Here is a 25,187-nt window from a genome sequence, read left to right as displayed (position 1 = left end):
AGAGTCATTTGAGAGAGAAATCTATATGAAGCAAGGCATGTTAAGGAGTGTTCATGCTGAAAAAAAAAAAAATTATAAAAAAATGAAACTCCCAAAACCACAGAATCCATTAGCTGGAATCATAATTTTTCTGTTTATTTACCTTCTTATTAAGCCAGTGCCACAGCTTGTCAGTGGCAGGCGGAGATGGAAGAAAAGGGAAAAAAACACAACACAGTGGAAAATTATTGAAAAATGCAGTAATAGGGAAAAAAAGCAATGAGAGGCAGGCAAAGTCATCCACAGAATGAAAATGAAATTGTTCTAGACACAAAGGTAAATTGCAATAGGAAGATCATAACAAATTCTAATGCAAGAAACTGGGTTTTACAACTAACATGCACTTTTGAAACAAAGAGGGATATAACAAATAGGAACAACTTTAATGGCATTAAAAGAGCTATCAACATAATCTGGACCATTCCAGTTTAATTATACTGACAGCTACCATCACATTTCAGAGCAGGACTTGTACTCTCAGAAGGACATTTCAGCAAAACACCAAATCCTGACATGAGGTACTCATTTACGGCATTAATACTCCCATCCAGGCATTCAAATATTCCCATTCTATGCATTTCAAAACACTCCTATTATGTTAATTACCCTTGGACAGATTTCATATGGTTTTTTGGTACAGCATTCATATTAAAGCATTCATATTCAGTGGCACAACATCAAATACATAATTAAGTCTGATATACATCCAACAGCAAATTGTAGATCATATCAATGTACAGATTTCAGGCAATTCTCCTTGCACTTCTCAACAGTCAATTTCTCCTTCTGCACTGAAGTTATTTTTCTTTACTGATGCTCATCCACATGCTAAAGTGTACCCATTTCAGGACCTAGTTTCTGCAGGACTATACTCCTAATTCTAACCATTACTAATCATTACTAGCACAATCGTAACAGAGAAGAGCTTTAATGTTGTCATTCATCTCTATTAGAGATTAAGATCATGTAAGTGAAGTTTGTTTCTCCCTGAAAACAAGACATCGAAATCTCAGTAAATCTAACATGTTCGCCAGTTGCCAGAAATTACATTAGCTCCCAATGGAAACAAAAGATATGAATATTTCAAATTTATACAAATCTCATAATGTTGATTAAATTAGAAGTAGATTTGCAAAGAAACATAAACTTTAGGAAATATGAAAATAAAATATGTCACAAAGCACCCACGTTCACTAGCTTTTGCTACTTATGGAAAGAGTCACAGTCAGAGAAATCAATTACAAGGCTTCAAAAGCCTCAAACTGACACTGCAGAATTTGTTTCTACCTCTTTCTGTATGGAATAATTTATCTGTGAAAAAAGGGAAAGTTGTTTTCTGATTAAACAACATACTTTTAACTTTATTTCTGCACTTTAAAACCTATTATCTGTACCTGAGGTTTGTTTTGGAAAAAACACAGATCTCATGGCAGTATTGATCCACTTTGCAATTCCATACAAAATACAACAAAAGAGCCCTAAGATTTTAGCTGAATGTGAAAGAAAGTCTTTGGTATTTTTCTATCATTTCAGCCTCTGGGAACTGGACGATAAATACAGTAACCAGAAAATAACATCATATATCCAAAATAAAAATATCTTTAATCAACATTTAAGACAACACCTGGGAGGCTCTACCTGCCTATTAGCTTATCAATATTGATGTTTAAATAGTTCTACAAATGTAATCAACCTACATTTGAAAATAGACTACAGCTTAATTCTAAACTTCAAGTCATCCAAAACTAGTAAGTCTATAGCCACTTTTCCAGTATTGTATTGGAAAACTATTTATCTAAGTTCCTACATGTGTATGAAAATATTTTCTATAATAATACAACTATTGGCAGAGATTCTGCTTGTTTTCTGTGCTTGGTTAAACTACGTAATGAACTTGGTACCAGAAGAAATAGAAGCTGACTTTACCCAAAATCCAAACAATTTAAATAATCCACATAGAAAATTCTAGTGCATTATACCTAGAAAAAGCATATAACAACTACATGATTCACTCAAGTACATCAGAAAACATGTATGTAAAATATTAGTGCATTCCAAGAAGTAAAAGTCCAGTGCATGCAGCTGAGCCACTGCCAATGCTGCTAAATTCCCTCACAAACTCTATAACCAAACTGCAGTCATCATATTGCAAGACAACAGTCCTCTTTAAAATAAAATTTAAAAAAAATCAGTAAAGAAAATTATTAATTCTCTACTGTTGATAAGAACACCCATGATACCCCATCTATAAAGTTTAGGATGGTTCAGTGGCTGACAAGAGAAACCTCCCTACTCTCTCCTCCAGGAAGTCTCTCACATCTGAACTGCTGTCTGCTGACTCTCCATGAGGCAAATGCCCAGCCACAGAGTGTACAGTAAGGACAGGATACAGTATCCACATCCTATTTTCACAGTCCATACTTAAAGGAGACACATTCATACAGAGCCTGACCTACTGCTTATAAAAACAATAAAATCCAATGCCCTTTCCTTTCTCATGACCAGAGTTTCTCTTCATTTCAAATTTCTCTGCACTTCCACGAGAACCAGGGGTAAATGAGAATTATCAAAGCAGAGGAGCAGTTCTTTTCTTGATGGCTTTGTTTAAAAAACGGATATAATCAGTAAAGCTCAGATTTGTATGCTTGAGCAGTATTCACCCATTTCTCACAATGGGTTATTTTCCAGACTATCTACACTAGCCTCCTAAAATCTGTTTGGGAAAAAGACAAGCCACTCTAAGATAGTTCCTCATTCTCATTACTGGAACTATATCCCAGTTGGACATACCATGTTTGCCAGCCCAAGTACTACCACTAAGTATTTGTGTGAAAAAGACCTTGTCAATGGCTGGCTGTACTTACCTAAGAGCCTCAATACATCCTGATGCTAAGATTCACTTTCCAACTAACTTTGCATATCAGCAAAAAAACAAACCAAAAAAAAACAAAAAAAAAACCTAAGGAGATCCAGCTCCCATGAAAATAGGCTAGAAACAAAATATTAAAAATTAAACTTCTAATTGCAAAGGAAATGATCCCTCAGTCTTGGTTTCTCACACACCTCAAATAAAAGGTAAGCTGCAACAATTTACTCTTTAAATTTCTATTGTGTGTTTTTTTACTTTCTCTTCAACAGTGCCTACTGAAGCCAAAACATTCAGTAATATAACTTAAAAAATCTTGCAAGGATGTAATTTTCACTTCTCTTGTTTCCCTGTCCCTACAAAAAATGTAACTGCCAATAACCTGTGGCATTGCTACCCAAATTCTGAGATACCATGCATCCATCATCCCACAATACACAGAATAAGCACAGCCAGTAGAACTTAAAAGATATGGACATATTAGTATGATAAGTATTGGAAGACTACATATAATCCCATCCAGCCATGATAAATGCTGGCTGAAACAGAATTAGAATAGGCACAAATGAGGACAACAGAATCATGCAGATTATCAAGCGCCCTTCTTGTAATGTTTGGGAAAGCTTAAACTGCTTTAATACACAGAGCACACACTCAGGAGGAATACAGCTGTCATCTAAAAAATGGAGGGGTGAAGGGAGATGGGGAAATGAGTTGATCAACACTGTTCTCCTGCTTAGACAAGAACAACATGTAAATAAACTGACCTTAAGTACATTTAAGCTGAAGAGCGAGAGGTTCTGCTGCACATTAAAGCCCTACCTTCTTTAAGGAGAAAAGACTTGCTGGAATTAGGAAGGATACTGTATCATACAGTTATACAATACAAGGATACCAAACTTGTCAACTCATGAAGCAACAACACATTCAACATTGTGTCTAGAGTGGCTTCTTACTTACAGAACAAAATCTTTTTATGAAAAGCTTGTATAATGTAAGCTTTTATCCTCATGTTAGTAATTTTTATTACCTTTGGAAAACCACTTTATTGTATTTATAGTTGTATTTTGAAAGGCATTTCCTTTTTCAAATTCTTCCTCAATGAACCCTGTGAAATCATCACTTTTTTCCTACAGCCATTTTAATGCTTTTGCTGACCTTTTGTCATCCATTCACCCATTAGATCCAGGCTTAAGCTCCTCCCTCTCCTATAGGAATTTAGAGCTATAAACTGCAAGACAGCTCTGACAAATGTACTTACAGGGTTCAGCTCTTCAGTTACAGAAGTCCTAAGAGAAAGGCTTTTGCCAGAGCAGAGAATACTTCAACAACACAGTTACAGAAAGCACACTCTTACACAGCTATTACATACAAAATAATCCATCTATCCGTTTACAGGAAAACTTAAAATTCTTAATGAAAGAAACTTATACATTTCCTGGAGCCTTCCAACTATGCAATTTGCAATGCAAATGTTGGCATATTTTGCATGGGGAAGAAGTGAAGGGAACACAGAAGCCTTATTCTATGGCAGTTCTCAAATACTTTATCCCACATATTTCTTCACATACAGAGGGAAGACTCATTTCTGTAGCACCATAGTACTGTGTGCAACAACTTTGTTTCCACATAGTACAGACAAATGTGTCTGAATTAACTTGGGCCCTACTACCCAAACACAATGGTCTGCTTTTTAATTAAATTTTCACATAAGAAGTAGGAACATCTTATCCTTCAGACTAAAGTTATTAGGTTTAAATTCAAAATCTTTGTAACCAGGTAAGATTAAGAGAACTTTGCCTTACTCAGATAAGGAACCTTATAAAGGTGATTCAACATTTTAAAAGTGACTTCTGTAAAGGTCTGCATGCAACCATTTAACAAATTTAAATGCGCGCTTAAGTGTGAATAGTGATAGAAGAGACATAATTTAAAATACACCATAAAACAGATACAGTTTTACATGAAAGACATATCCATTAGTGACAGACATTTATTTTAGAATTAAAGCATCTCAGAATATGGTGAAACAGAGAATAAAACAAACTTTCAAGTTGCTTAAGGAAGTAAGTAGAAATACCTTACTGTCAAGCTTTAGCATAACACTTCCAAGTCCTCTGATGGGCCGTGGAGCAAGAGCTTCCTGACGTTCCTTCACAAAATTTTCAACCAGTTGCCACCAACTTTTGCAGTGCTTTGCCGTGAAGTTCAAAACTCCAAAATGAACCACGAATTTTTTAAGTGCCCAAACTGTAACCACATGAAGGAAATTTAGTATCAGAGATTTCAGAGGAGGACCACAAGATTACTTATTATTTATTCTATTCTGGAAGGCTGATGAAAAAGAAAGAAAGACTCTTGAGTTTTATTTCCCATTAAAAACTTCTGGAATTTGCCAGTGTTTTTAGTACTAATCTCCTCACTATCTTTGCAGCTGTGCTTATCCACATGGAACTCAGATGACAGCACAAGAAAAGTGACAACACACTACCCAAAAATGCAGCTCAGACTTGATCAAGGCCTGGGATAAGAAGGTGCCACTCCATGATTCCAGTTCAATGGATTTCTTCCATATCCACACACACCATGCCAAATGGCTCCACATAAAGTACCATAATCAGAACTTAACAGCACGTTTTACACATAAAAGAAAATCTTCAGCCTAAATTCTTAAGCTTTAGGCCTTCTAAGTTGTTAAAGTGTATCTTTCCTTCAAGAACTGACACCGCATCATGCAGAATTTCACAGTAAAGAAGCATCCATTTAAATCTTCTTTTGAAATATTACTGATAAGATTTTGCTTTTAAACATTAAAGAAAGCTACTTGTGATTAGCATTTCATCTTGGCAACACAGGATACTGAAGTTCCTATCACCACTTGTAACTTTACTTTTCTAATAAATCTTTTTTTTTAAATTGTGACTATTCTCCAAACCAGATTCATTACTTACTGACATACATGAGCTCCACAACAATTGGCAGTACATCACTTCATTATCAAAAATTCACATCATGTTTCTACTTGAAGAAGTGTAAAATGGCATACATAGCCAAAAAGGTTAACTTTTACTGCCTACAGGGCATTTATCCAAATTCCACAAGAGCTTATTCTCTGCAAGCCACACGTGTAATAGTTTATGTTCTTGTTTTGGAGACCCAGTGCAATGATTTGCTGACATTTACCCTCTGGCACCACCATGTGGCAAATATGGGATTTATTCTCTTGAAGAAACAGAATAATCTAATAATTTCTCTAATAAAATGGGTGGTAAAGATAAAAAAAAGGAGAAAACAGTGCTAGTGCCAGCACTGAACTTAAAGGCTGAAGTTTTGTATGATGAAATGCAGCTCATGGCCACAACACAAACTGCTGCTCAGCAAAGCCAGGCAGGCTTGCATTTTACAAGGTGAACAAGATCCTCAAATGGCATTCTAATCTTCCACTGTTATTTAAGAGTGTTTACACAGTATCTTCTAAAATAAATGACTGCACACTCATTGCAAAGGAGATGCTACAGTCAATCAAACAACTGTAATCATATTAAGTTCAAAAGAGACAAGAGAGGAAAAGCCAAAGGTCTGTTATTAGAAAGCAGTGAGCAACAAGAAAAAGTCTGCATAATAACAAGTTCCAAGTATCTGCAGGAAGCAGAAAATTACCTGAAAACAATTAAAAAAAAAAAAAAAAGGACACAACAGAACAAGCAAGGAAGCAAGTGAAAGATCTTAAAAAAAAGACAATACCCAGATTTCCAGGCTCAAATCACTCAGTAAAATGCTGCAAGAGTTCCACAATGTGTTGCATTGCTTAGCTTTTCAATTCATAGCAATTCTTTCACCTTTCCATTTTATGGTATAATTACGGTATCATTTTCTCACCCTCTACACTAAGCAATTTTGCAAGACCATTTCATTCCAACTGAAGTATAAATGCATTCAAGGAAAAATGTTAATGGCACCAAGATCTTCTGATAATCTAAATGCTACTTTGTATGAGTCCTCTTTACCAATATAAGGAACTCTGGTAAAATTAACACCTATTTAAGGTTTTGGGGGGCTTTTACATACTGGAAGCATCCTCTCTAAGGTCTCAGAAGTGCCTCAAATTATTATCAGTCTCTTGAAGCTTGAACCATTGCAAGGAAACTTGCTTTATCAGCCTTCCTGTTTTCCTAGTATTTTTACTACTCCCTCTCTTTTAGCCATGCAGACTATCATCACTCACCTGCTGACCTTTAATGTAACCCACTGTTCTAAGCTTGGCTCTGTTCATCATTATACTGCCCATGTGTAATATCTTTCTGATGATTCAGTTCTATGCCATGAAAAAGCATATCATGGCCCAGTGTCACTGCTAAGGCAACAAGTCACAAATACTCCCCAAAGCAATTTCTCTTTTGGCTTGAGTTTATTGTTTGGGTAGTTATTTTAGACCTAATGACTGTCAGGAGCAGTATTCATTGTCATTTAATCTAGACTTGTGTAGCTCAAGCTTAAACCCTCCACTTCTGTCTAGCTGCAGAACTGCTGCTCCCCTTTTTCCTCACATGTAGGGGTTTCTGAACAGTGGTTAAGTTACTCCATGACTTTTCAGTAAACTAGTCACATAAACTCTGCTTCTAATAAGTCTAAAATTTATTTTCTAATTGCTTTTTCACTCATGATTGCCATCTCCCATGACACCCAGACATCAAAACTGGGAAGTTCCTTCTGTAGTAACTACTGGGATGAAACAAAGGTCAAACCCCTCTGTGCTTTACCCTGCATTCAGCTATTTATATGTCTTGCCATCACATTACCCTTTAGCTGCTGCTACAGTGCCACAGCCAAAGGTGCAGCTGTTCCTTTCTCCATGCCTTGAAGTTCACAGCCCTTCAAATCTCTAAGTGTGACTGACCCCAAGTCACAATTCCAGATGGTTTACAGCAGCTTTGTGCAGTATGCACAGATCTCAAGGCTTTGGTAGCAGGGTGGCCTCTGGGGTGGTCACCATGGGAAGAGACCAGGGCTTGCCTTGTCCCAGACACAGCTCCAGGTGGCTTCACAACAGATCCATCACTGGGCAAAGCTGAGCCCATCAGGCACAGGTGTGGTGCTTCAGTGGAAATGTATCTAAAGAAGGGCAGAAACCCTGGGCAGGGAGAAGGAGAAGAGGAAGGGACACAGAAAAAGTGACTAGAGAGGAAAAAGGAAGAGAGGGATGAAGAGAGGTAATGAAAAGGCCAGGGAAGCAGAAGTGCTCTGCAGAGAAGCACACACACCCCTCAGAGGGACCATGGCCTACAGAGGATCCATACTGAAGCAGGTACAACTCTTGAAGGGACTGTGGCCTAGGGATAAGGAAAATCCCAAGCCCATACCTCCCTAAAGGGAAGAAGCCTACTGGAAACACTGGAAAAATTACTGGCTTTGAAGGTATTTGGCCACTAGCTGGGGCCAACCCACCACACTTAGTAAAAAAAGAAAATAGCTACACTCAAGTGTTAAATGAATTTTAAAATGCTAAAACCTAGCATTTTAACTGAAGTTTAGAGAAAATCCAAGCAAACTAGGAAACTCACTTTGTTTACAGTAGGGAGATAGGAAAAAAAATGCCTTCCAATTCATAGTAGCTCACACATACTCCTGGAATTCCCATTTTCCCTTTACACTCCCCCAAAAGAGCAGAGGAAAATGTGGCATCCAGTTCTAAAATAATATCTTTTGATAGCTATCATAACTACTGCAATTCTTGCCAGATATATAGCAGAACAGATTCATATAGATGTGAAGCAACAAAGCTAATTAACCTCAGACCTAAAACTGGAACTAAATTTATCTTGTGACTCGTCCACAGTGCCTAGCAACCCATTTTTTACAGAAATTAAAAGCTAATATGAGCTCTTCTTCACTACTGAATAACAGCTAAACTATTCTTCATTTATAGGTGCAAAAATATAAACTGACATCAGGAGGAAGAACAAACTGATCCAGACCAGAAGTATTTTTACTATGTAAGGTATGGCACTATATTATTTAAGGTAACTACAACAGTCAATAGACAAAGCAATTTAACAGAGTTGTCCACTACACGCTAATAGACAAGGCACATCAATCCTCCTTTTTGAAGCTACAGTTCATCTTAACAAGTCATGAAAAAGCTTTTAAATAAAACTCATACAAGCCTACAAGCCTTTCCTCCTGTTTTATTTAACACAATGCCAAACATTTCCAGTAACTGGATTATTACCTGCAAACGGCACTGGCAATAGCTGCACAATCCAAAAATTTAGCCAGATCTGAACAATGACAATGGCCCACACAAGAGTAACAAAGTAAATATCACTAGTTTTCTTTTTTCTAAGAAAAGATCCAATCTCAGTTCTTTGTCTGTTCCCAGAAGATGATGAAGAGGAGGTGCTGAAAGATGATGAAGCTCGTGGAGGTGGAGGCTGATCACTTTCTGCTGTTGATCCTAAAACAAACACATGCAAACAAAGAGGTGGAAATTATCACATTAATATTCACCACAAAATAGAATATGTTCCCTATTCCCAAATTATCTCCTTTTTTTTGGAAGGTGGGGGTGAAGGAAGGGACAGCAGCAGAAGGCTGTGTTTTTGTTGTTTTGCAGTTGGTTTTTTTCTTTTAATTTCTCTAAAATACTGAGACAGCCTTGGCACTGATGTGAATTTTGAAAAGCTAGAACAAGGCTGTGTAAACTCTCCCACATCCTGCATCACCATGCCAAGCAGTGCTGAGAGGAGGAGAGATGAAAAGTTGCTACAGCCTCTAAGAGGACTCCTGCAGGTAAATTACAAGCCAAATATGTTTTATCAAAGAACAGTAAGACCATGAAAAACACAAAATATAATTGGCTTCTAGAAAAAAACCTGAAGTCTTAAAATAAATCTTTCACTTCCCTTTACTTCTAGTACTCAAAAAGGAATCTTAGATTTGCTCAAAACTCATTTAAACAGAACAAAAAAATACAGAGTAAGCATTGAAGAGAAAGCTCGTATCTTACAACTCTCACTACTTTTCCAGATTGCTCACGACACAAACATAGGAGCACTCACACTGTCATCCTAAATTCCTTGCTGTGTGTAACAAATATTAGTAATATCAAGCACAAGTTAGTGGATAACAAATTTTGTCACTCTTTCACTCATAAGTTCGCGAACAAGAAATTAAATTCAAAAATGTAAACTGATGTGTTAAAGACCCTATACATAAACAACAGTCTTTTCATGCAAAAATATTATGTTCAAATTAAAATTTTTGGATGCAGAACATGCCAGTTTATTTATCTATTTGATCTTTCAGTTGCTGGATGACACCAAATCTATCTTCAGCCGCTCCACGTAAAATCTCTCCCTGAGAACACCAGCAGAAGCTTTTACAGAGGCTCTGTGCTGTTGTCCAAATGCACACATTTCCCACACACCACTACTTGAGGGAAGTCTGCAGCCATGGTGCAGGAACACACACACAAAAACCTGAAAAGTTACTCTGTGCTGGAGCATAGAAGACAATTTAATATGCTGGTACATACCACACAGCTGGTAAACAATGAACACAACTCTTTCACTGGAATTGTGCCACAGACACATCTTCTCCCATGAAGAAAAACTGCATAAAAACTCTACTACAGCATACTACATGCACAGTAGTCAAACTACTTGTGTTCCACACACATTTTTAGCTGCAGTGTGTCACCAAAATCATTTCTAGCCTAAAGCATGACAGCTAAAAATGTTCAGAAAGGCATCACTCATTTGTCATACAGTAAGAGTACGTAACAAACTGCATCCTCACACAGCAGGTGAACACTTCTCTTTTCTTGCAGAAATCTGCACTGGTATTCTAGGTAAGTGGAATTACTTTTACAGCTTATGAACACATCCCCACCCCACCAAAACAAGAATCCAAATCCATTGATTCACCCAGCCAGGATTGACACTGAGATGATGACAAAAACATCAGATGGTTGCTGGCGATGTATTTGGTGGAACTTCAGAATATTCATGAAGGAACTATGGCATGCAACCTGAAAGAAGGAATTCTGCAAGCAGCTAAGCACAGCAGAAGGAAGTTTCAGGTGGGGAGGTTCTTGGCAAATCAGCGTGTACCTCCAGGGGATGATGGCCAGCCCTACTATACAACTACAAAACACTTTTCCTAAGGGGAGAGAAAAAGTTACCTGTAAACAGAAATTTTCCTAAAAAGACAAAGTATTTTTGTCATATAGAAGAGGGTCTATGATTCCCCTGTACTTCTCAGTCTATATGTAATGAAGCAGAAGAGTACTAACAGAAAGAAATGGATGCACTAAAGAAACCCAAATATGAAAGCAGTATACCCACAATAAAGAATTCCCCCTTCCATTCATTCAACACTTCTTCCTGTTCTGCTCCAAACTTAATATAATCAACATAAGAAACAACAATACAACAAGCAGAAACTCAAATATTTATCAAACAAAAGGAAGCACTAAAAGCAAAACAAGAATAATTAGCTGAAATCTATGCCTAAGATGAAAGTTATTCAATATTTTTTGCCGATAAACTCCTTAGTAGAGTCAACCTTTGGGAAATAAAAGAGAACATTCCTCCTTTTAGTAATGAAAATTTGATTGACATATTTTTGCAATGAAGAATGATTTAATTAAAAAACAGCAACAGTAATGTTAAAAGCAGTAACAATTTAACAGTCTTATTTCACAGAACACAAAACAGAGGGGCAAGAGATGAGGGAGTAAAAGAGGAAAATAAAGAAAGAGGAAAAGAAAGAAAGAGGATTCTCCTCATGACAAACACAGGCCTGCATCAGAACTGCCATTTAGATGACTCTCATAAACCAGTTCACAAAGCTGATCCACCCAGAAAAGAGCCAAAATTGCAAATGAAAAAGTCACCTTCTGCTGGCAAGATATGCTCTGCAAACCAAGGTGTGAGTGCCTTGTCAACACAAAGAGAAAAACAGAACTGTCAGTACAGTGATTTTGAGTAACTTCAGATTCTGTAAAAACCCATTTAGTGTGCTTCATGATATTTTGGGAGATGAAACCTGAAAAACACCTTTCTGTCTTCCAACTAATGAGAGCATGACAGCCTAAATAGCTAACACAATACTCAGGAAAAAATTCTAGCAAAATCAGAATGAATGGTACTTCTTTGAACAACAACAAAAAAAAAGAGCAAATTTTCCAGGCTGTCTTATTAAGACCTGTTCTCTGTCACATCAATTTTTTGCTGTCACAGAATTTTGAACTATTCTCCCTTCCAGGGGTAAGACAAAGCAACTGTAACATAAACAGAAAGGCAGGTGTCTGTATCTCTATGCAGGACATAAGTTAGGAAAACAGTAATTTTATTACTACTAATGAAGAAGTCCTCAGAACATCAGGATGAAGGTGCTCCTTCATGAAGGACCACATCTTTCTGTAATTTCAAGTGAAAAATACTTATGCTTTTTTTCTAAGAAAACAAAGAAGGGAGGGCAAAAGCGAATCTGAGAGTCCTGACTTCATTTAAGAATTTTATTATCTATCATATTTGAAGCCAACAAGACAGTAGAATCTTCTCTACACAGTACTGCAGTGGCATCTGCTTCAGAAATTGCAAACTTCTTTGCTGTGTACACTGGAAACTCTTGGAAGACCAGGAAGGACCACTCAGACCACATGAACTGGTCAAGTTCCAAGAACCATTAAACTCCTCACCCCCAGTACTAAATACCAGTATTCAACAATAAAATTAGGAAAAACATGAGTGTTCAGAAGAAAATATAAAATCAACAAAACTTATACTCCCTCATGGTCTTTTAATAAACAATTTTAAGCCTAGCTGTTCTGTAATGGATTTAATGCAGGGTCAGGAAAGCCAAAAAAGCTGTAAGGTCATAAGCTTGTATGTAAAACTTTTTGCTGTATAAGAATAATGTTTCATCATCATTCACAAAAGATCCAAAACAAAGATGGACAAAATTATGATTAATATATCACAGAATAAAATACTAATTTTTACCAGATTGTTGGAAAATTATTTTAACTATTATTAGGAGTTAAAAGAAAACTTCATGGGATTTTTTTTGTGCTCTGAAGGAAAACAGAATTCACAAGACAAAAAACCCTCATCTGGTTAGCTGTTCCAAGAAAACTCAAAAATATAAAAGATATAAAAGACACCTTTGAAAAACTGCTGTAGTTATCTCTTCTTGAAAACAGAAAGTAAACTGTCTTAAAGAAGTGAAAAAACAAGAACTGGTAAATTTTAAAAATAGCAATAAAAGAACAAACCCACTTACATAGCCTATTTGTGGGCATCTATTACTTTTCCAGATTTTAAAATTCAGCTTAAAAAATTCTCATTTATAAAATTAAAGACTGGACACAGAAATACAGGAGAACTGTCACCATAATGCTCTGATATCAAATTTCAGGATATAATTCCATAGGCTTCTATGTTTATATTGACGGTAGTAATGTAAAATGTAGAAAAGAAGATAAAAGTAAGTTGTCTAAAGCTGCCATTTTTTAGATTTAAAAATTAAGTTTTGGAATTCACATTCTGTCAAGTTGAATGATCTGTTTGGTTTGGTTTGCAGGAAATGATGAAATTTTTCAATTTCCAGAGATCTCGGTAACAGCTTAATTTTCTAGTATCACATTCCACCCAAAACAAAGATGGTAAAGTTCAAAACCATTGATTGTTATCTAAACACTTTGTCTGAACTCTTTTAAGCCAATTGCCTTATACAAAGTGAAAGTATCATGTTACTCAAGCTACAAAGTCAAGTAAACTCACTACAGGAAGGATTTTGAGCATGCCATATTTAAAGTGGTGGGGTTTTTTTCTCACTGCAATGTAGACAAAAATTCCTCCAGTCTGTCTGTACTTGGTCCAGAAATCCAGCTATGTAACATAAAACTGCCAACATATCAAAAGGCCAGAAAAATTAAAATAATTAACAATGAAGAACAGGAAAAAAAAAAAATCACACCTTCATTCTAAAAAAAAACCCATAAAACAGTAATAAATCCTTATAGTCAGGTCTTTGACAGCCACATAAACTATCCTTTGTTAGACAGCTTTTATACTAGCATCTTCTTGACATTTTTTAAAAACAGATAAACCTGATTCACAATTTGGATGCTACTTTAGACAGAATGAAGAGGTTATGGACTATTTTGAAATTTTATCTGAATTCCATCCATTTTCATGCCTTTAGAGCAAATTCAAATGTTTCTTACAGAGTATTCAGTCACCTGAGGGTTGGGAGGAATGTTCATTATTGGACTCATCTTCTGTCATTGAAATTGCCATGGCAATTGTTGAAGCAGCAATGGAAATCATCTGACCAGGAAGCTCTGCCCCTGTAAAATATATACATGCATGTGAGTAACAAAAAGCTTAAGCCTTAAAATGTTTTATTTTGTGTTAGATATCCACTGGAGCTGTTAGGCAGCAGAAATTATATGCATAGATGCTGTGAGTGTTTAGTATGTATTATAAGTAGTCAATATGATCAAACAGGAATGAGTGCACCTGCAGCCAGAACTCAAAAGCAGTTATTTGCTTAGTGCTTTTCTTGATAATGAACTGCTACCAATCAAGACATTCACAGTTGCTGACAGTCTGATTATTAAAAATTTTTTAGACCAGTTAATCATCTTTACTGACCAACTAAAACAGCCAGACAGGAAAAAGGTTTCCTCCATCGGGAATTTATGATGCCTTTGCATTTTTCAAAACTGACTTGCAACAGGAAAAAAACTATTCTTCTCAAAATCTAAACACAAAACATATTTTTAAGAAACTATTTTAAAAACAAATTACTGGACATTGGAAACTTGCTGGATGGAGTTGTCTTGCTTTCTCTCATAGCCAGCATTATAGGAGCTACTAAACTCATATTGCTCATTTCTTTCAAAATTAGCCTCTGATTTCAAACATCCTGGGCTATCTTCATGCCTGAAACTACATATTGAAATCCATAAACTCAGGGCATTTGGCTTAATAATGAGTCACTACTTTACCACGGAAAAGAAACATCAGTCCATGGCAATCATCTTCTGTAAAGAATCCAAGATTCACTTCAGCATGAGTAAACCACTTTAAAACACACTAAAAATCCTATAGCAAATTCTTGCAATCCATAAGCTATTGAATTTATGGGGATACAGTCCAGATTATTTCATGTGACTTAAGTGAATTTTTGCTTCCAACAGTAAAAGAAACAGTGACTTTTCCTTACCAGAAGACTCCTTTCCATTCTGCTGTTCATGCAACATGCCTACTGTCATCAGAACAACTATAACCAGAAATACAGGAATTCTCCATGAACCTGCCACAGAAGCTGAAAGATACAGGGTTGGGATTTTTTTTACAAGAAAAATCACACCATTAATAAACCCTACATTTAGCAAAACCAACAAAGGCAGCACATCAACCAAAAAACAAAGAAGTCATAAAACAAAAGGCATTCTGCATTAAAGAATAAAAGGAAGAATAGAAAACAAACATGAACAAGTTTCTCAATGAACAAATCAAGCTGTTACTGTTCCTAACTTCAGTGACATTATATTAATATAGAGAACAATTTTGAAAAAACATTCAAAATCATGTGAAAATACACACAAAATTAATATATTTTCGATAACAGAGAAAAGTCGTGTTCCCCCCAAAAATGTGTATTTATGTTAATCTCCACAGAATGGGATTTTTTCTTGGATTTTGCCTATTCAGCCTATACCACCAGTAAATACAAGACTGTCAAAATCTAAGCAAATGCAAAGTCACTACATATAGCTTAAACCTCAGGGAAGCATCCCCACATGGTCCGAACAACCCCTGAAACCTGCTGCTATAGTAAAGTAAATCATGAGGTACACTGTGAAACCTCCTATCATGGTAATCTTCTATTTACTGCATAATTCTTCCCCCATAAACTCTGATATGAGAATATCTATTATATTAAATGTGTAACATAAGTCTAAAAGATTATAGTAAGCTTATATTTGTATTAACAGATTATATAGATTGCTGGCAAATGTATTTTATACTGCTGATATCATCCTGATATGCTTATTGACTACCGATAGAATTTTTTTTTTTTTGCTTCTGTTACTACTATTGAACACATTTTGCAGCTTCAGCCTTGGTTAATGGCAGGCTTTCAATAAAATATCACAAATGAATGTCTAAAGCCAGCCTCATGTGACCCCAGCCTTTCCTCACTGCCAAGAAGCTCACAATGTCTATGAACCAAATAGGGGGAAACCATGGGAAGTGCGAAGGCATGAGGAGTGGAAGGCATTGCTCAGCATCTTGATGCCCTCCCATCCCCTACTCTAATGCTCCCTTCTGGACAACAATTACTGAGCAGACAAAACAGCTTGCATTTCAGCTAAGACTATTTCACAGATTTAGCACAAGAGTAAGCAAGGAGCTTTGTTTACAGAACCCTCAGTTATCAGAATAATAACTTCTTGTTACTCACCTAAGTGAAAGAGCAGCATAATCCAGACAGGAACAGAGACTGCTTTTAAATAACGTTCAGTGCTTATATTCCACTTGAATGAAACCATCAGCAGGTAACCAACTACCAGTGTCCATATCTTTAAGAAAAAGATACACATAGGTATGTATACATACATCAAAAGAGAGCTCTACTGTGCTCATGTATGTGTGTACACTCATGCACACACCCATAACTGTCACAGACAGAGAACTGAAGTCAGCTTGTAAGTCTTTAAGAAGCCCACATTTCAATTAATTATATGAATTCATCAGCAGCACCTGTGTGGCCACAGGGAGACAGAGCTGGCCAGCACAGCATGCTGCACTCATTCCAGCATGGAGCAATTTGCCAGCTCCTGCATTTCAGTCCAAAGAGACAAAAGGGAGCTTAAGCCAAAGAAGCCATTAGGAAGCACAACAAAAACTGCTGTTCCTCAGTGGTGCCGGTTCACAAAATAGATGCCTTTATAGGACATATAATTTTTTCATTTTTTCAACTAAAAAAACCAAGGACAGGAAGACATCAGTGACAACTTGTGTTTGCTGCTTCTAACTGCCTTCTACTACTCTACTCATCAGATAAATCACAATACACACATAAATCGCAATTTGGAGTTAAGAATCTTGAGATGATGAATTTAAGCAGAAAACAAAGAAGAAGGAAGGAAGAAGAGGTAACAGGAAGGGAAAAGCTGCTGCTCAGGAGAGGATGTGAAACAGAAGTACAAATACCTGTAAAAATTAAAACCCAGTGTTTCATTCTTAAAATAAATAACTAAAGACCTTTCTGGCTTGAATTCAATGAACATTTCTTATCCATTACCAGTTAAGTACACCTTCAAATTTACACTTACAAATCCATAAATTCCAATGGAGTTTGAATAGAATTTCTATTAAGAGAATCTGCTGAATCAGACATCACTGTAAGAAGGAAGAATGCACAGGCAGAGACATAGAACAAGGAATTAGGAAGAACACATGAGAGGAGTTTTCACCTCTACTCTGCACTACACAACTCACACTGCAAAGACAAGTCTTTGTGAAAAGCAGGTTTGTGTGACTACTGCCACATATCTAATTGGTGGAGAGAGCTGTATTGAATTGAGCAGACAAGCAGCGAGTGATAACTTCAGAGGGAACGATCGCATATGCAAGGTAATTTAAAATCTCTTAAGATACGTGAACAAAGGTATACCTGCCCTTTGCACACTAATGCTTCTCATCTAACCAGATCACTCCAACTTTTCACTTCTTTCTAGTTTTGCATCAAGAGAGTTCCATAATGCTTATTATGGCCAAGTGCAGACTCAAAATAAATGTCTACAACTAACACAACCCGTGGACATCAAGACTAAAGTCACAAACAAACAAAATTTTTTACCAGAAATGCACAGTAGTACTCCTTAAACAGGTTGAAACAGAAATTCACTCATAAGGCACTTCACATCTAATTTCAAGAGACAACAAAGATGCTATCCTACTCCCAAACACCAGCCATACAGCATTTTTGTACAATGAATGTTCCAGTTCCAAGCTGATTACCTCCTTAGCTTTTAAATTTAATGATAGATTACAAACAGGAGACTCAGTGCATTCAGTAATTTAAACTTTCTGTTTAAAAACAAGTAGGAGACTAACAGGGTATAAGCCTATGTTGAACAGCCAACAAAGCAAAACACACTGCGCTGGTTTTATCCATGCATGTAGCTGAGCATTACAGGGCTCAGGTATTTAATAATTTTTTGGTGCTTGAAATTAAAATAATTAATCAGTTATCATTTCTAAAAGCTCAGCAAATGATCCAAGTCAAAGTCTTTATTTCTACTGAGTGGAGAGAAATTGCTTACTTTTAAATAAAGCCGTCACCCTGTTTCAGAGATCAAACAATAACCTTCCTGAAGCTCTGTAAAAAGAACTGTGTAGTCAACTGACTGGGGCAAGAAGTTTAATTTCAGTGACACCACAGAATAATCAGCTCTTTATTGGTTAATGTTATGGCCAAGCACATCCCTAGACTGCAAGAACCAGTGCACAGGAACTAGGGTAGCCTACTTCCAACAGTTCATAGCTGAAAGCAACTGACAAGGCAAATTAACTTAAATTGACATGGACTAGGATTTCATCCCATACTGACTTGGCAACAGCATACTTTTTTTTTCCCCCTTAACCCTTTAAAAGCATAGTTACATAATCCTTCCCACTGTTTTTCTGGATGGTCTCCAAAAGTTTTGCCTTGAAAAGCATGGAGAATATTAAGAGCCTCTCTGCTATTATATGTCATTCTCAAGAACTGACAAAATTGAAACAAAGAATGAAAGACTGCCTTTGACTAAAATGAAGCTACAGCAATTATTGCACCAAAACTGTAATTGATAAAGTTCCATGCTAAGACAAAATGCCTATAAATTTAATTTATAAGGGTGTACAGCTAACCAGGTAACTAACACATACACTTCAGATTTTGCAGAATGTGTACGCTATCATCAACTATTTATCAAGCTGAAATCAGTTGCAGATGCCTAACTTTCACCACATACTCTGAGATTTTAAATCACTCCTCAATCACAATTTTTCACAGGCATGCACAACTTCCATATCTTGCAATTTTGGGATAGTTTAATCCTTCAAGCTGCCCTTCTTCCTTCCCTTGCCTATCTTAACAGACAGCCAAGACCTCACTTTTCACATCTCTGCATTTTGTAGCATCTCTCACAAAATGAACTAAGCCCTTTAGACACATAAAACTGCCCACTTTTCTAAATAAATAGTGCTAAGACTGCAGAGTAACTTCTTGGATTTTAGCATCCATTTCTGTGTTAAAATGGTAAATTGAAGAGGCAGATTTAGAGACGTCTAGGGCAACTAGGAAGGGCTTTAGTTCTCTTTAAATTGCCAAGAAGAAACAAAATTACAGCACAGAAAGATGCAAGTTTTAGGTTAAACTCAAGCATCTGCTTCAGTGATTTTTCTTTGAAATTTCAGTGCTGGAAAGTCAAGGATTTACCAGCATGAACTATCACCAACAATACTGAAAGTTTGTTTCTCCTTGCTGTTGAAGAAATTGAAGGATTTGAAAATCGCACTCTTTGGCTTTGACCTCATTTTTCAAGAGCCAACTCTGTCTATTCAACTTTTGACAACTGATTTATACTGATTTATGCTGGAGAGTAAAGCTCTTTTATTTACACAGTTCCCTCCCCTTTTTCCTACCAACAAGTTAACCTCTATGGGGAAGATTTTGCAGATGAGCGCATTCAATAACTCACTGCTACTGGAAGTGGCAATGCATTATCTCCTACTGCCAGCTGGGCAGTCCTACCTCTTCTTCTCAACAGCTTCAACATTCATCCAGCCAGCTAAGTTCATAAAGTTCAGTCCCTAAGTTCATAAAAAAACTACCTGTTACTCAGTTATAGCAAAATAAGCTCACAGAAGGATGGTAGGCACCAACCACAGGGCAACAGAAGCATATGCAGAAGTGCAATAATCAGGAAGCACTTCCCACTGCAAAGCTGCTGGAATGATTTAGTCTTCCTTGGAATGCTGCCCCAACTCCTCAACATCCAGCAGCAAATGCATTTCCCACCTGCTTCATGTGCCTTCTCAGGCATATGTGACTGCGACAGTCTGGTCAGAGAGAGAAAGCCAGATAAACTTTCCCAGGAATTGTTCTGGGAAAAGCTGTGAGAAGCTCAGAGCAAAGAATTAAAACAACTCTTATTTTAAGGCTCTGCAGCTGGTCTTTTGAACAGTTGTTTCACATTAGAGGTTTACCAAAGGGTGGTTTCTTAATTAGCCAATGGTGACAGCATTTTGATTACATGACCAATCAGGTTCACCTGTATCGGAACCATGTATAAAAAGAATGGGCTTCCTAATAAAATTATGATTTGCCTTCTGGTGATCTAGAGCCTATAAACGGACATGGACTTAAACTGGACCTAAATTAATAAAATTATTATTAGCCTTCTGGAGATCTAGAGTCTAAGTGCCACTCGCTCATTCATTCCTGACACAACAATGACAGGCACACAGTATGATTCTTGGGGTGGTCCTGTGCAGGGCCAGGAGTGGGACTTCAGTGATCCCTCTGGGTCCCTTCCAACGCAGGACATTCCGTGATTCTATGAACCACACAACAAGCAAACACAACAGTGAAGACTGAGAAGATGAACCAACAGTTAATTGTCAATATGCCCTGCCAAAATTTTTCAGTTTTTAACAAGTCAGCACCTAGAAAACTGAGAGTCTGAACTCCTTCCTTCTCTTATTGTAGCTCTACTCTCTCCCCTGGCCATTTTGAAATGATGTTTTTTCCCCTGGCTGCTCTTTCCCACTTGGAAACCATACAGCAAGGTTTTTAAGAGTTTGGTTTAAGTTTTGGTTTGTTTGGGGGATTTTAACTGAGCTTTAAATTTAAAACTGTTTGATGGATCTACAGATCTAATTCAAATTGCTTTCTATTTTCCAGTCTCAGTTTTTTTGGGAAAAAAAAAAGGGCCAAACTACCTCATCAGTTCCCTTTAATATTTTAAAACAAAATTTTCATTTGGAAATGGAGATTTTAATTAGTTTTTCTCAAAATAAAAAATAATTTAAAACATTGACCAAGCATTAACACAGCACTTTTGCAAACTTTTAAAACAGCTCTCTGCAGAGCGAAGATGGTTTAAAGAGGTGATCCTATGATACCAGTTCACTATTTCTACATCTCCCTCCTCAGTGGTGTTGCAGGCTGACAAAGGAAAATGAATCTACCATAAAAGCTGAGCAGAAGTGTGTTGGATTTAAAAAAGGAAGTGACACAAGGCATTAAATGCACTGCTACAAGCCAAACTGTGTCTGCCTTTGAAAAAGAAAATCTTTTCTTTACCTGCCTGTTCATTTCAAAATTGTTTTCTAAACAATATAAAAGATAATGAGGCAGGTGACAAATTATGAAAATGTCCCTTTGACTCCAGTTTCCAGAACCAAAATTAACTTAACGTAGTTTTAGCACATTTTCATTTGTACACAAGATGAAACATCCCATAATGTGCAGAATAAGTGTGTAAAGCCTGTCCTTTAGCATGGAGACAGCTTCTATCAAACATATAAGAAAATACCCAAACTCCAGCTAACACACATGTAAGACTATTTTTCACCTCAGAGCAAAGACAAGCACCTCCTCCCTTCACTTAGGAAGCCTTCATTTACCTAAAGCAGGTTCTAAGTGGACACAAGTAAGCTATTCCTTGTCCCAAGTCCAAAGGACTAGAACTGTGTGCCCATTCTGTTTCTTCTAGAACCCCCAAACGTGACAGATATCCACACTGGTATTTCTGGCATTAAAAAAAACCACAGACTACTAAACCACATGAAAGAGAAACATGGTGTCTGGTGAGATCACCCCTTTTGAAGGGATGAAAGTATGAACTTATAACTAGAACCCTGGGGCAGGGGGAAACTGACCATTAAAATTAACACTGACACACATGGGCTGAAAATTATTTTCAATGTGTCCTGCAACATTTCCTACAATGAATTTAAGAAAAAACAAAAAAATCTAAGATATTCAGAAGACTGAATAAATGGATGTTGAGAATACTTCTCCTTTAGTTCACTTTTCCTATCTTAATACAGAAGCTACTTATAAGAAACTGGTAATAAAAATGTTGTTCAGATACCAAATGTATTAAGATTCTCTTGCAAAAAGAGGTTTTTCAGAGCACATAAAATTCTTTCCCTACAGACAGAGCATCACTCCTCTGGCAAACTTCATGGTAACACTTTTGCAAGTGATGACTCCTCAACAGATACAATTTCATCACCTTCTTCTTTTATTATATAGAGCACAGAAAAAATTTTGCTGGACAGTTCCATAATGATCATTCCTTTCAGAGGTGCTGGAAAAAGAACCATCATTGTGTTCAACCAGTACACATAAATACCAGCAAATAGCTAATATTATGTAGCATGTATCAGTAGGCTTTAGGCAACTGCCAGCTTTGAGGCTGTAGTTCCTGCACGTAAACTGGAACAAGCTCCTTGGCTTCTCCAAGAAAGGTATCTCACAGCAGGCTCTTCCAAAACTGAGGGTGGGTGTGGAAGGCAAAAACAACAGTAGAAAACACTATCAACATCCCAGACTTTCCCTGCCTCTCCCCACCTTGTTTTTAAACAGGCCACATGTGGTCTCTGCGCAGTTTATCTCTATCACACAAAGTTGTGAAAACATACCAAAACCTGTGGTTTTGCTAAGATGTGTTTACAGTCAGTACTTGGCTGTATCATTACAAGCCAGGATACCATAATAATAAAGGATAATAAACAGCAGAAAGAATACTTAAGAGCTTGTTCAGGCATTTGTTTTGGTTTGGGGTTTTTTTTAAGGTGGGCAAATTTTAGAAACTTGCAAGACTGCTCTAAGAAGAAAGGGAAGGGAAAAAAAGCCCACCTATGCTAAACCCTCAAAGAAATAGAAATTGTACGCACATTAAAAATCAGAAGTGTGCCCTTTTCTTTAATAGAAGAGAAACTGCCTCATCAGGTGAACTCAACAAAACACAGATGCTTTTTTGCCCCCACAGGTGATATTCAATAGGACTGTGGAAGCCAAACACCTCAGAGCATGAAGAATGCTTGGAGAATTTCAGTCTGCAAGGGCTGCTGGGCGGGTGACATTTAGTGCAACACAAATGGAGGCTTCCCTGGTGGATGTCTTGCACAGAATCCCTGATAGGGAGCAGACAGTACACCTGCCAAAATAGGCAGCATGGACTCTGACAATATCCCAATACAGCAGTCATGGCAGTGGTGGGCAATGGCATTTCCAGATCTGCCCAGCACCCTGGTGAGGATAAGACTGATTAGGTGCTCTAACTGCATGGAAACCTCCAGAACAACACGAGTTGCACCTCATACAGACAGAGATATAAAAATACACTGACACACAGATGTGACTACGCTGTTGTGAGCCTGCAATAATCTGTGACAAACTAAGAAAGACTGGCCAGAGAGAAAAATTTTGACAGCCCTATAATCAAGTTCACCACAGAGAATTCTGCTCATTATGATTACATCAAATTTAATTTATGAAGATGAACCTCAGAGTCAACATAGAGCATCTGTATAATTCTTTACATCTGCTGGGATCTGTTTCCCAGATAAATACGAGCATGCAAATTCTTCTTCTTCTTCAAAAAAAAAAGAAAATATAATGAATAGCTGGAATTGGACATATATTAAGTTAAGTGTAAAACATCAGCCTAAAGCAGTTTGAACTCTTACCACAAAGCAAAAGAATTTGGTTTTTAGATACAGTGCTGGACATAGGCATAGCTCCTGCAAAACTAGTGAAATTGCTGGAGTGCAAAAGAGTGTAGGACTATCTTCAGTCCACTATGGGACCAACTCCCATCCTTTCCAAGAAAAAAATACAGAGAAAAACATTCCCCTTCCCTATTATATGAAACTGCTCTTTGTGCAGGGCACTCTGCACAAGAATTCCGCAAATAACTAAGAGAAGATTGGAGTCAGAACAAGGAATTCATCTGGAATTTCTAACCAGTCTCTAATTTAAGGCCCAGCAGCCAACTGCATTTTTTGAGCAAGCTTCTTCAAAGATTATAAAGCCTGAAGGGAAAGAAAAGGAGACCATGGGAGCACAATGCTTGTAGACTAGCCTAAGATCTTGAACTTGTTCTCCAAATGCAGTGTTTTGCAATCAGCTATCAAACAATCCAGTCATGGAGGTACCCAAATTCCTGAACTGCAGGTGTGACTTACGAGCCACCCATGGGAACACAGGCACTTCTGAATCTTGACTCATCAACACCATGAATGGCTTTGCCAGATGTGAGGACAGCAGGACAGGAAAGCTGTTTAACATACTGGTGCCAAGATACACCTTACCATGTCATTGTCACATGCAATTTCTGCATTTGAAGAAGTTTTTTTCTAGAACTTAAGAGGAGAATTTCTGTCTCAGTATCATGGCCCAATAGACACCATAAAAATACCTTTAGCTAGAGAATAACAAATCAGTACTCCAAATCCCCATAATTCTAATGGGAGGCATCCACTCAGTTCTCTAGCACAAGAGTGGGAATCAGAAAGGGAGAAGATTATCATGCATACAGAAGGAACCAGAGCCCAGAGAATAACAGTACAATGGAGAAACCAACTTGTAATATCCCAAATTCCTGTGCAGCTAACAAGCAGGACATATGCATGCAAATAGAGTCCTGCAATATAACACGGCAATTAAAGGGCTTTTTAAGTGCTTAACTGAAGTTAAAACTGACAGTATTAACTGATCCTGCTCAGGGCTCCTCAATCTCATGGATAAAATTAAATTATTCTGCTACAGCTCTGAGATAATACACATCAAGCACTGCAAAATTAAAAAAACTGGACTAAAAAAACACTGCAAAATGCACAGATGATGCCAGACTGAGTTGCAGTTATTTATAAAGGAAAGCCCACAATTTTTTTCTCCTGTAAGGCCTCAGAAAGAGACACAGACAGGTTGCTTAGAAAGCAACTGGTTTGCTTAAGGAACTCTGTGATCAGTTACCTTGAGACAAACCCAAAATTTTCCCAAGTAACTCAGGTCTGAAGAGTTCTGGGAGCTTACTATGTTTTGTGCAGTTAATATCCTACCACAGTTCAATGAACAAAAGTATTAAATCAGAAATACCAGTGCCAACCAGAAGGATCACAGACTGCTAAACAAGGTTTCACTGAGCAGGCACAGACATCCAGCAGTGCATTACAGCCATAGTTACAAGCTTCAATAA

The 25,187-nt window shown here is 37.2% G+C and overlaps 1 protein-coding gene across 3 annotated transcripts in view; it reads right to left on the bottom strand.

The window, feature by feature from the left end:
* The window catches only part of TMEM245 (transmembrane protein 245), a gene marked incomplete at its 5' end in the record, with an annotated part of 78,157 nt that overhangs the window by 51,244 nt on the left and 1,726 nt on the right, over positions 1–25,187 (bottom strand). Inside the window, 6 exons of one of the 3 annotated variants that reach the window (XM_084210846.1) lie at positions 143–166; positions 4,986–5,155; positions 9,135–9,359; positions 14,154–14,261; positions 15,143–15,244; positions 16,388–16,505. In XM_084210846.1, the coding sequence (XP_084066972.1) occupies positions 143–166; positions 4,986–5,155; positions 9,135–9,359; positions 14,154–14,261; positions 15,143–15,244; positions 16,388–16,505 (747 nt within the window). The remainder of the gene's footprint in view (positions 1–142; positions 167–4,985; positions 5,156–9,134; positions 9,360–14,153; positions 14,262–15,142; positions 15,245–16,387; positions 16,506–25,187) is intronic. The other 2 variants (XM_084210847.1, XM_084210848.1) reach the window with 2 other exon arrangements.

This window comes from Fringilla coelebs, assembly GCF_963513975.1.
Source record: "Fringilla coelebs genome assembly, chromosome: 1".
Lineage (NCBI taxonomy): Eukaryota > Metazoa > Chordata > Aves > Passeriformes > Fringillidae > Fringilla > Fringilla coelebs.
This window is presented reverse-complemented; position numbering and strand designations above follow the sequence as displayed.